The following is a 15,462-nucleotide window of genomic DNA, read 5'->3' on the forward strand; positions in this document are numbered from 1 at the left end:
AAGCAAGTCCTTCAAATTGCTTAGTAATACGAACTACAATTACAGCCATATTAAATTAACAGAATTAACATAAAATCTTTCACAATACCGTTTGAATCTTCAGGAATCGCAGACAAGTAACGTCTAGTTACTTGTCTGCGATTCCTGAAGAAAAACTCCTTCTGTAGTGGTATAGTTCAACAGAACTGATATAGTTCAACAAATTCATTAAATCTCCAGGATTAATTTGTGTACAGACAGGTAGACAAAATGAGTCAAATTATAATATTTTGTAATTACACATACAAAAACTGAAAAAAAAAACCACTATGAATTACAGCGTGTGCACACACACATACACACATTTAAACTTCCCAAAGCTGTGACCACATGTTATTACTGTTCATTTAATCAGACATGCATTTTATTAAATGCACTGTCTGATTAAAGAATAAATTTCTCCACCCCTGCTCTTCCATATATATATATATATATATATATATATTTTTTTTTTTTTTTTTTTTTCTCTCCAGGATTCAAGGATAAAGAGGGAATCTGAAATTGGAAGTAATCATCACTTAATTTTAAGCAGAATAAACATGAATATCATACTGGGAAAAAAATGTAAGGAAGTTGTTAAAGTTGAGCAGTTGAGTACAGCTCACCTTTACAGGTGAGCTATACATCCCACTATACTAACAATATTGAAGAAAACATGAAACGTTCAAAATCAAGAACCAAACCTTGGAATATCAGTGGTAAATTCTGAAGAAAATTGACTCTGTGAGGGGGAGGGGAGGGACATGTAGTGATGTCTGCAAGGATACAAAAAGCAGAACTCCATGGTGGATTCAAGCAGTTAAAGAGGCAGTCATCTCCATTCATTCACCACTCTCCAAGTGAAAAATCTAGTCCTCACCCCCCCCCCCACTAACATTCTTATTCAATTTCCAGGGATAACCTCTTGTTCTGCCTACTATAGAGTGAACACTTCCCCTGCATCAATCCTATAAAACCCTTTAAGGAACTTAATTTTTTCTGTCATATCCCCTCTTTTTTGCCTATCAACCAACTTCTGCAATCCACAAACCCTCAATATATCCTCATAGGGAGCATTACCCAGACTGCTCACCATCTTGGTTGCTTGCCTCTGGATCCTCTCTGTTATGTTCTCATTCCCTGACCAGATTTGAGCAGGTCTGGTCCAGATAGAAAAGATAAATGTCATGAAGGCAAAATTCTGGAGGTTATTGAAAAAGCTTAGAATGGGAGGAAAGAGGACAGTAAAAGCAATAAAAGATGACATGAAAATTGAAACTCAAAAATTCTGGATATCTGGAGAATATTTCTTTGAAAAAATGTTAAATGAAACAAGTGGTGACAGAAAATATTCAAGAGAAATGCAATCAGGAGCACTTGAGAAAAACTATCAAAAGCTTGAAATCTGGGAGTAATGAAGTGCATTACAGTGGCTACAGTGCATAATTCAGACAGACTTAACAGAAGGTTGCATTACAGATGGAGTAGACTTCTCATAATACCCAAATGCGTAAAACGTGAAATAAAACTGAAAATTACAAAGGAATTTCTCTAACAATGTTCCAAGATGCATAAAGATTATGCAAGCATACTTGTGAAGAGGCTAAGAAAAATGTATGCACAAGAACAAATTGGATTCAAGATAAACAAAGCTTGTCAGAATCAGATTTTCACTTTATGACAAACAGCTAAGAAATTGTGAGAACAATTTCAGGCTACAGATCTGGACTTAGTTTGCATATCTAGAAAAATAGCATGTGACAAAGGGCCAAAAAACAAAACAACAAAAAAAAAAACTGTTCAGAATGTTACAATGATATGAAGTAAATTGAAAATTATATGCAGCAACATATAGTCTATATTTAAGATGTAAATCAGCAGTCAGAATTGAAGTACTGGAAGGTGGTTTGATATAAAATCAGGTATAAGACTAAGGTGTACTCTATCTCTGCTCTTATTCATCATCATCAATTTTCAGTAAAGTAAATATGGAAATAGAATATGCAAAGCTGATATCAACAACAAAAAAATACAACAGGTGGTATCTTCTTTCTTCTATTTCAAAAAGTTTGGTTTCTTTTTGGACAGAGGGTGTACAACCTGAGGTGGACTTGTTATAGTTACAATTTGGGGTTCAGTCAAGTCTAGATGTCTGTGAATCATTATATATATCACTGATGTCAACATTTATGCCATAAATATAAGTGAGATCAATGTAAAAGTGATCTTTGGTATTTTTTGTGTGTGTGCGCGCAAGTGTATTTGGAATGGTTATATACTGATACCTAAGGTTACCTACCACTCACATTGCATGAAAATGAAAGGAGGAAAAGGTAGGGGTCATCTATGATCTAATGGGTCTAGATACCTCATGACCATGGCTGCCATTTGATAATAATTCTAAATAACCAAACTAAATATATATAACTAAACTTGATCTAGTATTAAAGTAATTTAGAGTATATCCATCTTAATCCAAAGTATATGATGCAAAGGATTAAATCAAGACAACAGGAACAACTCTGAATATACTTACTAGATCATAAAGGGATAGACAACACTGGTTTTAAATTATCTCATTCATCTTGCAAAAATAAACACACTAAGATGATGCTCAGCTAAAAATTCTAACATTCTGAAACTTACTGGTTTAAGTGGTATGAAAATAGGCACACCTCCTGCCATTCTTGTCATTGGTTCATAGCAGTCAAAGAAGGGTTCAATAATTATTACCTATATATATGTGTGAAGAGAAAATAGGACAGAAATTTAAAAAATATTTCCTGAATAATTTTTTCACACAAAAAAAATATTTTTATAGCTTTAAGAATATAGTACATATAATGAATCATTAGACTTAAAAAATTATATATACAGGGTGGTTCAAAATTCCACATAAACTTTGAGGGGCGGCAGAGAACATCAAAATCAACCATATTCACATAGGAAAACATGAACGGAAGCGCCACCCGAAAGTGATAGGTGGCGCTGTTTGCCAGCGCTCCAGGTGAGCAATTGGGGCTTCCTCATTCAAGCTTTCGATGTCGTACTAAGAACATGTGTCATTTTACGAATGCTGAAATGGTAGACATGCACCTCGTTTATGGGTTAGCTGACGGTAATGGACGAGCCGCTGTACGAATGTATTGCGAAAGGTACCCAAACAGACGTGCACCGCATCACCAAATGTTTGCGCAATTGCATCTGATTTTGCATGCCTATGGATCATTCAGGGATCACAGGCATGATAGTGGGCAGCCACAATCGACGCGAAATCCCATTATGGAAGAGGAGGTGTTGCATTCAATGGACAATAATCCAGAAACAAGCACACATGCCATTGCCTTTGCTATAGAAGTATCTCGATCCAGTGTATTGCACGTTTTGCACTCTGAGTCCTTACATCCATTTCATCTGCAACAGATCTAGTTACTGATGATTGTGGGCAGCCACAATCGACGCGAAATCCCATTATGGAAGAGGAGGTGTTGCATTCAATGGACAATAATCCAGAAACAAGCACACATGCCATTGCCTTTGCTATAGAAGTATCTCGATCCAGTGTGTTGCACGTTTTGCACTCTGAGTCCTTACATCCATTTCATCTGCAACAGATCTAGTTACTGATGGCCGAAGATTATCCCCGTCATGTGGAATTCGCACAGTGGTTTCTGCAGAAAAGTATCGTAAATGAAGCTTCATTTACATTGTGGTGATTGAAGGGATCTTCGATCACCACAATGCTCATGTGTGGGCCCATGAGAACCCACACTCTGTGCAATCACATGCTGCACAACAACGCTTCGCCATTAATGTATGGGCAGGTATCGTCGCTGACTGTTTAGTCGGCCCATACCTGTTACCAACCTGACTCGACTCCCAGAAGTATCGGACTTTTCTGGAAAAAGTTCTGCCAGATTTACTGAACAATGGTCCAATGACTGTGCATCAGCAGAAGCGGTTCCAACACGACAGGGCTCCAGCCCATTTTGGCATTTCTGTGCATCAGTATTTGGATAGGTCCTTTGTGGCTCAATAGATTGGATGAAAAACTATAAGAGTTTCGGCAGAATAGACCGTTCTGGAATAGATTGTCACTGCTTTTACGAACCTCCTATCATTGTTGGACTTCTGCTGACAGGATGAGACTCCCCAGTCTTTGGAACAACTGGACACAGGAACCTCTTCGAACCTCCTTTACTACGAGTTTCCCCTGTCATGAAAGGTTTGCTTACACTTGAATCTGTTGAAACTTTTATAGCTTCTATATTTGGCACGAAACTCTTATAGTTTCTCTATTCGGCTTTGAAATAATGTTGGATTCAATACCCACTTAATTTGAATAATTTTGCATCGCCGAAGTGAAGCCTTTTGTGATGTGACACCTTTTTTGACAACTCATATGGTAAAGTATATAAGTTCTACATCACTACAACCTGAGTATTTATATCTGGATTTGGCTCCCATTGATGAGACCTCAAAAAAGGTCAAAACCAGTGTGGGTAGTGACCCCACCCCCCCCACATGATGTATAACATCATACATGTCCTCTAGGAGATGTGTTTTACATTATGGGAAATACTAAGGACAGTGATCAGAGCTTACACCTCCTTTACTACGAGTTGCCCCTGTCATGAAAGGTTTGCTAATGCTTGAATCCACCGAAACTTTTATAGTTTCTATATTCAGCTTTGAAATAATGTTGGATTCAATATCCACTTAATTTGAATAATTTTGCCTTTTGGCTCTCTTTTTTTATATAAAAAAGGAAAAATTTATTAAATAAATTTTTCCTTTTTTTATTAGTAAATATAATACTGAAAAATACTGAATACCGAAGTGAAGCCTTTTGGCTCTCTTTTTTCAGTATTATATTTACTAATAAAAAAAAAAAATTAAGAGAATCCCACTAATAAAAGGCTATAAACATGTGGTACATTAGTACCACGAGTGGAGGGTTAGATAATCCTTTGAGCCCTGTTCTAGCCACTGAAAACACAGTACTCTTCCAAACCACTTTTAAGTCTTTCAATAAGTAGGGTGATGATCTCAGACTCAGCAAATGAAATTCATCTGCTAACTAAAATTTCAATACTATTCAAGAACATAAAATTAACATCATGCAATTTTTAAAACCCATTTCTTTAAATTTATATATTGTAATACATGTGAATATCCACATCATACGTACTTCATCTCCAGGATTAACAAGACCAAATATAGTACAATATAGGGCTTCATATGCTCCTACGGTAACTAAAATTTCTTTCTGAGGGTTTATGTCATGACCAACTAATTTGGAATATAATCTGGATAATGCATTGACTAATCTTGGATGACCCTAAAAAAAATAAAATAAGTGCATTAATTAGAAAAGCTAATAAACCAAGCTGAGTTCAGCATCATACAATACACACACATCTATATTAACATGATAAATCCAACACTGAAACTTAAATAAATCCAACACAACAAATCTGAAAATAAACCCCAACTCAACATCACCAGAGTTAAAGATCGGTACTATCAACGTAAGAAGCCTGAATGGCAAAGAAATGGAGCTAGCTGAGGAATTAGATAAGTACCAGATCGACATAATAGGGGTGACTGAAACAAAAAAGATCAAAACTGGTGAGATCTTTCTGAGCAATAAATACAAAATGTTATATTCAGGCAATGACAATCAAGGAAAAGAAGGAGTAGCCATAGTATTCAACACAAAATACGAGGCTAATCTTCTTGAATGGCAGTAAGTCTCAAGTATATCTCAAGGAAAAGAAGGAGTAGCCATAGTATTCAACACAAAATACGAGGCTAATCTTCTTGAATGGCAGTCAGTCTCAAGTAGAGTAATGTGGGCAAATATGAGAATGGGGAACTGGATAATGAGACTTATTTGTGCATATGGTCCCACAGAAGGTTCTACTAAGGTAGAAGTGGAGGAATTTTTTGAGGCTTTAGAAAAAGCAACTGACACAATGAAAAATGAAAAGTTGGTCCTTGTTGGGGATCTAAATAGCAGAGTAGGAAATGATTGTGAGACATACAAAAATATTTTGGGAAAATTTGGAGAAAAGAGCAAAGCTAATAATAATGGCAAATATCTGTTGGATTTCTGCTCAGGACATGGACTGGTTATTACTAACACCATGTTCCAACATAAAAATGTGCACAAATTCACATGGAGAGAAGAGGCTAGGAATAAGAAAAGTCTCATTGACTATGTTATTGTTGATAGTGATGTTTTCTCCCTGGTGCAGGACACCAGAGTGTACAGAGGATTTGAAATTGGAAGCGATCACTATTTAGTCTTGAGCAGAATAAAATTGAATTTCGTGCTGAAAAGAATAACATGTAAGAAAGTTTTAAAGTGAATAAAAGTAGAGCAGCTCTCAGATGTGAACTGTTGGCTGAAATACACAAAGATTATTGAAGAAAAAATGAAAGAGTTTGAGAACAGGAACCAAACCTTGGAGATTCAGTGGCAAGCCTTGAAGAAAACCCTGAATGATTCAGCCAGAGAAGCATGTGGTGAGGTTGTCTACAAGGATAGAAAAATCAGAACTCCATGGTGGACACAGGAAGTTAAAGAGGCAGTGAAGGAAAAGAAGAAAGCATACCAAAAGTTCCTCAAATAAGCTTGTGCTCTTAGAGAATATAGAGACAAATGCAAGAATGCTAAACACTGTGTAAAACTAGCTAAACAAAAGTCATGGGAGGACTTTGGCAAGAATATAGAAAATAAATATCAAGAAGGTGGCAAAATATTCTGGAGGTTGTTGAAGAAGCTTAAGAATGGAGGAAAGAGTGCTGTAAAAGGAATTAGAGATGATAAAGGTGACATGAAAACGGGAGAAAAAGATATCCTTGAAGTATGGAGTAATTACTTTGAAAAATGAAACAAGCAGTGATGACAGCACAGTGGTAAAAAACATTGACCAGGCATGCAGTCAGGAATACATATCCATACTTGAAGTAGAAAAAGCCATCAAAGGCTTGAAATGTGGAAAGGCAGCAGGAGTAGACGATATTTGACCAGAAATGCTGAAGTATGGTGGTATAAAAGTCTTACAGTGGCTGCACTGCATAGTTCAGAAAGCCTGGACTGAGGGACGAATTCCCGATGACTGGAGTAGAGCTCTCATAGTACCCATATATAAAAAGGGAAATAAAAGTGAATGTGAGAATTACAGAGGTATTTCCCTACTGAGTGTTCCTGGCATGGAACACTCAGTAGGGAAATTAAGATCTATGCAAGTATACTTGAGAAATGGTTGAGAAGAATTGTGGAAGAAAAGCTTGGTGAAGAACAAGCTGGATTCAGGCCAAATAGAGGCTGTCAGGATCAGATCTTCACTTTACGAGAAATATTTGAGAAAGCATGAGAATATAACAAAGATCTGTATTTAAGTTTTGTCGATCTGGAAAAGGCATATGACAAGGTGCAAAGAGAGAAGCTATTCATAATAATCTACAGTTATATGGTGTCAATGGGGCATTATATCAAGCAATACTTAGTCTTTATTTGAGTTGTAAGTTAGAATTGAAGGAAGTACAGGAAGATGGTTTAATGTTAAATCTGATTTTTTTGATTAAAACATGATATCAGAATTGAAGATGTTAATGTCAGCTCTTTGCTTTATGCGGACGATGTCATACTTCTAAATAAATCCGCTACAAGTTTGCAAGAGTCCCTGACTAAATTGAATAACTGTTGTAATAGATATGGTATGAAGGTCAGCATTAAAAAGACAAAGACAATGAAAATAGGTAGAATTGTTGAAAATGTCAACTGTGTTGCTAACGGGAAACCTGTGGAACAAGTAAAACATTTCAGCTACTTAGGCACGATTTTTACTGAAGATGGTAAATTAAATATAGAAATAGACAACTGAATCAACAAAGCTGGTATGGTAGGCAGTCAAATGAATAAATTCATATGGAATAAGATGGAAATTAGTCGGAACACTAAATTAGCTGTATACAAGACAGTGTTCAAACCAGTTTTAACTTATGGTTCTGAGAGCTGGGTCAGAAGTAAAACACTTGACCAAAGACTAGAGACCTCATATATGAGAGTCCTGCGAAAGATTAGAGACGTGAACAGATGGCATTAATGGCAATATCATATTAAAAACGAGGATATTAGGAAAGAACTTGACATTGTCTGCATCCAGGAATGCATTAGCAGAGCTAATCTCAGGTGGCATAGGATGAGGGTATACTTAAATAGAATGGGCGAGGAAAGATTAGCAAAACAAGTATTCTCTGCCAGGTTGGCAGGAAAACGACCCAGAGGAAGACCAAGATATAGTTGGATTGATACAGTACAAAGTGGCTTAGTCGATAGAAATATAAGATCTGATAATGTCTTGACAAGCAACAGACTGATTTGGAGGAAAACTGTAGATAGGAAGTTAGTAATGATGTAAATTTTTCATGTAGTACATCCTGTACACCCTTTGAGGGTACATGTCAGGAATTTGATGATGATGATGTTAATTCCAAGTGAAATTTTTCATACCATCCCAAATGTGAGAACAGCATTCTAATGATAAGCAAATTGGAAATGTGTACACAGTAACCAGAAAAGTACAAAGTAAAGTCCAAACTGGAAAAGATCTCAACCAACTTACAAGAACAAGGTACTTTATATAATCTAGACAATGAGAGAAGAGAGGAGCTGATCTTTGCAGAACGGATAATGGTAGAACGTTTCAGGTAGGGCTTAAAGGCTAACGACCTGGCTATTTTTAAGATGTGTCCCAAATGTAGGGGATGGTGATGGCATTTCTGAAATCCTTCTGAAGGGCAAGGATTGATTATTTTTTTAATTCTGTAAGAACTGTAGCCATTAAACAGAAAAGTGTTGTATATGTGGGTGAGTTCTTGAAAGAGAGATTCCACTGGAAAAGATTTTAGTCTCTATTGTTAGAGTTTTAATGATGCCATATTGTTGAGAGTTTGGGGGGGGGGAGTGTGTATACCCGTGTGAATGGGTTTTCTGTATACAGTGAAGAAGAGGTTACCATTTGGAAGGCATGTCACTAAGATGTCTAGGAAGGATAAACTATTGGTATTTTGCATTTTCCATCATAAACTAGATTCTTAGATGTAGACTATCGAGATGATAGAGGAATCTAATGTGTCTGGGCCATGAGGCCAAAAACATCAATTACATATCTTAGCCACATAGAATGTTTCAAGGGAGTAGGGCTAAGTCTAGGGTTCATTTTTCAAAATTTTCAATGCAAAAATTGGAAAGTGCAGATTAGAGTGGGGAACCCATAGCAGTTCCCTATGCAAATTTTGTTCCTCCAAGAAAAATAACTAAAAGTGATGGTGAAGGAAAAGAGATATCAGAAGGATAAACATTTTTTAAGAGTCTTAAGGTGTCATTCGATAGAGTATTGGAAGTATTGTTAGAGAGGTGACATAAAAGCTTAATCTATATATCTGTATTATTTCAAGTTAGACTTTCAATGGAGGTTTTAAAATGGGTGGTAAGAGAGTTTGCTAGCTGTTTTGACAATTTGTAGCATGAAGCATATCAATGGCATCTACTATAGGTCTTGGGGGGGGGGGAGAGAGATTGGTTTTGGGGATTTTAGGTGAACCATATATCCAGGGTGGGACAAGAAGCAAAGAGTTTGAGTTTTATTTTTGTGATGTCAGGGACCCAGAAAGATACTTTTTAAGTATATTATTTTAATTCTTTAACCTGCATTTTGATGGGATCATACTAGTCAGATGATGGTAGAGCAATCTTGAAGAATAGTATCCATTTTTTTTTGTTTATATTCAGTGGTATTAAGGATAACTGCGACATTATCCTCATCCACTCTGGTGATGACAATACCTTTATCTTTTCATAACTTTCTGAGAGCAGCAAGTTGTCCAGAAGATATATAGATAGATAGATTGATTGATTGAGTATGTGTGTGTGTGTGTTGTACTTCCTGAAGATGTCTCAGTGACAGACAAAATACTAGAAGCATTAAAATAATTTTTAATCCCTTCTTAGTGATCACTCCATTAAACCTCCAACATGATGTCCACCCAGCACTTGGGCCTTAACAGATGGATACCAAAGTAGAAAAGAATATCAAGTTTTTTGGAAGCAAGAAAGCCATGGATGCGATTTCTAAATTTAATTTTCTATCTTCACTAAAAATTGTGCCTAAATAGTTGAAATATTTTTACTTTTTTTCTAGGTTCTCCATTGAGAATGCAATTGATGTTTTCAGACCTATTTTCATAACTGCAAGAAAATCATCAATAAAAAGAAAAAGACAATAATTATTCAATTTATTTAACAAATTCTGTATTTTATTTATTTAGGCGTGAACCTGATGCAGATAAAGTAAAGAGTCAAGTTTGGTATCTCCAATTCTGATATCAGGTTTAATCCCAATGCTGTCATTCATAATACATTCCACACAAATAATTAATAAGAGCAGAGATAGGTTGCACCTTTTTCTTGCATCTGATTTTACATGACGCCATTTTCACCTACCTCCTGCAATTCTACCTGCTGACTTACAAGTCAAAGACACGTTATGTATTATTAGTAAATAATACACAATGACATGACATAAAAAAAAAAGAAGAAAATATCTGACACATGGTGATTAGTTAGGCAGGAGTGGGAAATTCAAAAGTCCTGAAAAATATGACATTATTTAAGGATGATGATCTCTAATTCATTTTAACCAGAAGATATATAGATCAGTCATATGGATCAAATAGATCGAAAATATATGCTTCACATCCATATTATTTTTCCATAATATCCAATGGGTATACTCACTTCAATTGGTACTTCATATTCATGTAATTATGGACATATATACACATCCAGGTCAGTACATCACAAAATTGGTGGCTAATACATCACAAATAATACAAATACATATCAATACTTGAAGTAAAAAATTCATCAGAAACCTGAAATATGGAAAAGCAGCTTGTAAATGATACAGGACCAGAAATGATCAAATATATAGGTAATTTACAGTAACTGCACTGCATAATTCAGGACTGTTTGAATTACTGATAACCAGAGAAAACCTGTGTGTTTTCCTGCACTAGTGATGCCATAACATCTTCATTTATTGATCACACTGCCAACTGTTGATTTTGGATGCTCCAGTTGAGCGGCAATGGCACGTATGGACATGCTACCAATATGACAGCCCACGATGACACTTCTCTTGAAGTCACTGAGTGTACATTGTGTTACCATACAACCTGTATTCAACTGCTACTATGAAATACTGCTCCCTACTATCTGTACACCAGTTTTTATGTTATTAAAAAACCTGAAAAACTTCAAATAAGAGGGAAGGTGTCCTAGGTTCGATTCCCGTCGGTGATGTGAGGAGCTGAAGGATCTTCCTCAGCCATAGCCAAGTTAGCCAGTCTTGGGCATGGACAGCAGGGTTTTTTTCCCCAGTTTATTCTGGGGGTTTTCATCCCGCAATGCAGGCAAACTGGCCTTGAGAACTCAACACTACAGGCCATAGGATACACCGGGCCATAAGGCTGACCACCTTATCCTGTAAACGGAGTGAGGTCCGATGATCAATGGACCCTCGACACCACAAGGTAAAAGAGTGTATAAGGAAAATGAGATGAGATGAGACTAGTATATACATTAAAATAAAATTTTAATATACTTCAATATTTCGCCAACGTCACGTTGCCATTTTCAAGAAACTTGAGAACAAGACACGTGCACACAAGCACAACAATCAGTAAGTGAAATGAAGCAAGAAGATGGTGCCCCTAGAGGGCAATGTTGGTATTCTTGGGCAATTGGGCTGAAGGTCTTCTGATGTAGGTTTCCCAAATTTGAGGCAGTCTCATGCAGCCAAATTTGTTGAGGTTTAGATTATTTCTTAGGGCTGAAGCTGATTCCATGAAAAGCCTTTCATATTTGTATTTACTACAGTGTATTATCTTGGCTTTCTTCCACCGAATTCTATGGCAGGTATCCAGCGCATGGTCCGCAAGACCAGAGTGGCTGTATTGGTGAAACCGGATATAGTCCTTGTGTTCTGAAAGTCTGATATTTGCTGTCCTGCCTGTTTGCCCAAAGTAGGACAGCTTACACCTGCAAGGGACCTGGTATACAGTAGGTCTGGGGGGGGGGGGAGTTTCGTGGAATCAGCTTCAGCCCTAAGAAACAATCCAAACCTCTACAAATTTGGCTGCATGAGACTGCCTCAAATTTGGGAAACCTGCATCAAAAGACCTTCAGTCCAATCACCCAAGAATACCAACACTGCCCGCTAGGGGGAACCATCAGGACTTTGGGAGAAGTAACAGCTTCTTGCTTCTTCCCCACTTACTGTTTGTTGTGCCTGCGTGCACCTGTCTTGTTCTCAAGTTTCTTGAAAATGGCAAAGTGACATTGCTGAAATATTGAAGTATATTAAAATTTTATTTTAACGTATATACTAGTTAACGTTGTAATTTCCTTAAATTACTTAGTAAAAAATGCATAACCAATGTCTAAGCCTTTCCACGAGTAAAAGACAATTAAAATAGGCAGAATCATTGAAAATATCAACTGCATTGTGAATGGAGAACCTATAGAGCAAATAAAATATTTCAGGTACTTAGGCACAATTTTTAGTGAAAATGGTAAATTAAATATGGAAATAGACACCAGAATCAACAAAGCTGGTATAGTAGGAAATGAACTGAATAAATTTATATGGAATAACAGAGAAATTAGCCAAAACACTAAATTAGCTGTATATAAGACAATGTTCAAACTGATTTTAACTTATGGATCTGAGAGCTGGGTTAGAAATAAAACACTTGGCAAAAGACTAGAGACTGCAGATATGAGAGGCCTGAGAAAGATTAGGGGCATGAACATATGGCATCAATGGCAATATCATATTAAAAATGACGATATTAGGAAAAAACTTGACATTACCAGCATCCAGGAATGTGTTAGCAGAACTAATCTCAGGTGGTATTCAGTCACTTAAACAGAATGGCCAAGGAAAGATTAGAAAAACAAGTGTTCTCTGCCAGGTTGGCAGGAAAAAGACCCAGAGGAAGACTAAGATATAGGCGGATTGATATGGTAAAAAGTGCCTTAGAAGATAGAAATATAAGATCCGATAATGATGGAGTCTTGACAAGTAACAGATTGATTTGGAGGAAAATTTTAGATAGGAAGTTAGTAATGATGTAAATTTTTCATATAGTACTATCATATCCTGTACACCCCTTGATGATACATGTCAGGAATTTGATGATAATGTATAGGAATACCTCGATCATCGCGGTTTCGATTATCGTGATTCTCGATTTATTGTGATTTGTAATTTGATCGAATTATCGCAGCCACGAGATGTAGCCCACTACATATGCAACCAGTTCAAGTTGCCACTCTCCAGGTATCGCTCTCTTGTAGCACTTTAATTTTATCCAATGCCGCCTGCTCACCACTCACCAGTAACTGTCCGCCTTTGCCTGAAGTACATGTGATGTTTATTTCTCTTCTTATTTACCCCTACAATGAATGCAAAAAGAAACAAAGATGATATCAAGGTTACAGCTATCAAGAAGAAATGTAGAGTGATCAGCTTAGAAGATAAGTTGGATATGATAAATAAGTATGAAGCAGGAATAACCAAAGCCAAAATAGCAAGAGAGTACGGTCTAAATGAATCAACTGTTCGCCATATTTTAGACCATGCTGCGAACTATAAGCAACTAGGACAAAGTGCATCGACCTCATCTAGGTCCCAAACTATGAGAAACGGATGTCATCTTATGATTGAAATGGAAACGCTATTATAAGTGTGGATAGAAGATTGTAACCAAAAGAGAATTCCTCTCAGTCAAATGACTATAAAAACAAAAGCATTGAATTTGTTTGAAACTTTACAAAGAAAACATTTAGAAAGCAAAAATGATTCAGCGTCAGTACTGGAAGAAACCTTCTCTGCAAGTTCAGGGTGGTTTGATCGGTTCAAAAAGCGATAGGGCATTCATAGCGTTCATGTACAAGGTAAAATTGAAAGTGTCGATGAAAAAGCAGCAGCTAGTTTTCCTGGTGAATTGCAACAGATCATTCAAGAAGGAAATTATACCAAAGATCAGATATTAAATGCTGACGAAACAGGCTTATTAAGGAAAAAAATGCCCACTAAAACATTTTTAGCAAAAAATGAAAAATCACAGCCTGACTACAAGGTTTCGAAGGAGCGTGTAACACTTTTACTATGTGGCAATGCTTCTGGAGATTACAAGATGAAGCCTCTCTTTATTTATTGTTCACAAAATCCTCGCCCGCTTAGAAGTTTAGATAAAAATTTTCTCCCTGTTCATTGGAGATTTAATAGAAAAGCTTGGATGACAAAAACTATTTTTGATGATTGGTTTAAAAACTGTTTTTGTCCTGAAGCTGAAAGGTACTGCAAGTCATTAAATCTTGATTTTAAAATCTTGTTGATACTAGATAATGCACCTAGTCATCCAACAGCACTGAATGCTTTGTGCGAAAATGTAAAATTTATTTATTTACCACCTAATACCACTTCCATCATCCAGCCAATGGATCAAGGTGTAATCGCATCCTTTAAGGCATATTACCTACGAAGAACTTTTTCACAAGCAATAGAAAAGACTACAGCAGATGAAGCTATGACCTTGACAGAATTCTGGAAGGCATTCAATATCAAAAATTGCATCGAGAATGTCAAGGAAGCATAGTGTGAAGTAACCTCTAGCAACCTGAGAGTGGCGTGGCAAAAGATCATTCCTCATTGTGCAAATGATTTTAAAATGAAGTAACCCGTGTTATCAATGACATAACTATGCTTGGCTTCGATCTAGGACTAAAAAAAAATTGAAAAAGGTGATATTCATGACCTGCTTCAGTCACATGATAAGGAGCTGGATTATGAAGACTTAATTAACCGCGAAAGAGAACGTGCTTACGATGCTCAAATCAATGATAACGACGAACAAATTGACGGGCATCGAAGGAATTTACCCTCAAAGAAATGGACAACATGTTTAGAATTGCTGAAAATTTTAAAGAAAAAATCTTGAATAATGATCCTAATCTCGAGCGATTAATGTAAGTTCATCAGGAAATTGAAAATTCCATCCGTTGCTACCGAGTTTTATACAAGAAAAAAGAAAGAAAAATTCCACCAGACAACTCTACACCAATTTTTATCCAAGAAAGAATGATTGTATGTACTGTATGTACTTCTTATATATAAATAAAGATTAAAGAATAATCTTGTTTTTCTAAATGAACCTTCATTTTTCACTTAACAAGTTTAACACATTTCTTTTTTACTTCATACATAAAAATTTGTTTAAATTAATAATTTACATAAAATAGATTTGAAAAATCCTTGGCAATGATCACCCATTTTACATACATTATTTATCCCAATTATCACA

The 15,462-nt window shown here is 36.2% G+C and overlaps 1 protein-coding gene across 7 annotated transcripts in view; it reads right to left on the reverse strand.

Annotated features, from left to right (window-relative positions):
• The window catches only part of LOC150104038 (kynurenine aminotransferase-like), a 228,184-nt gene that overhangs the window by 125,164 nt on the left and 87,558 nt on the right, over positions 1-15,462 (reverse strand). For all 7 annotated transcript variants that reach the window (XM_090396692.1, XM_090396693.1, XM_090396695.1 and 4 more), the window contains 2 exons: positions 5,210-5,359; positions 2,665-2,751 (listed from right to left, as the gene is read on the reverse strand). In XM_090396692.1, the coding sequence (XP_090252818.1) occupies positions 2,665-2,751; positions 5,210-5,359 (237 nt within the window). The remainder of the gene's footprint in view (positions 1-2,664; positions 2,752-5,209; positions 5,360-15,462) is intronic.

This window comes from Typopeltis vanoorti, chromosome 8 (genome assembly GCF_054136105.1).
Source record: "Typopeltis vanoorti isolate ZY-2024b chromosome 8, IOZ_Tvanoo_1.0, whole genome shotgun sequence".
In the NCBI taxonomy this organism is placed as follows: Eukaryota; Metazoa; Arthropoda; class Arachnida; order Uropygi; family Thelyphonidae; genus Typopeltis; species Typopeltis vanoorti.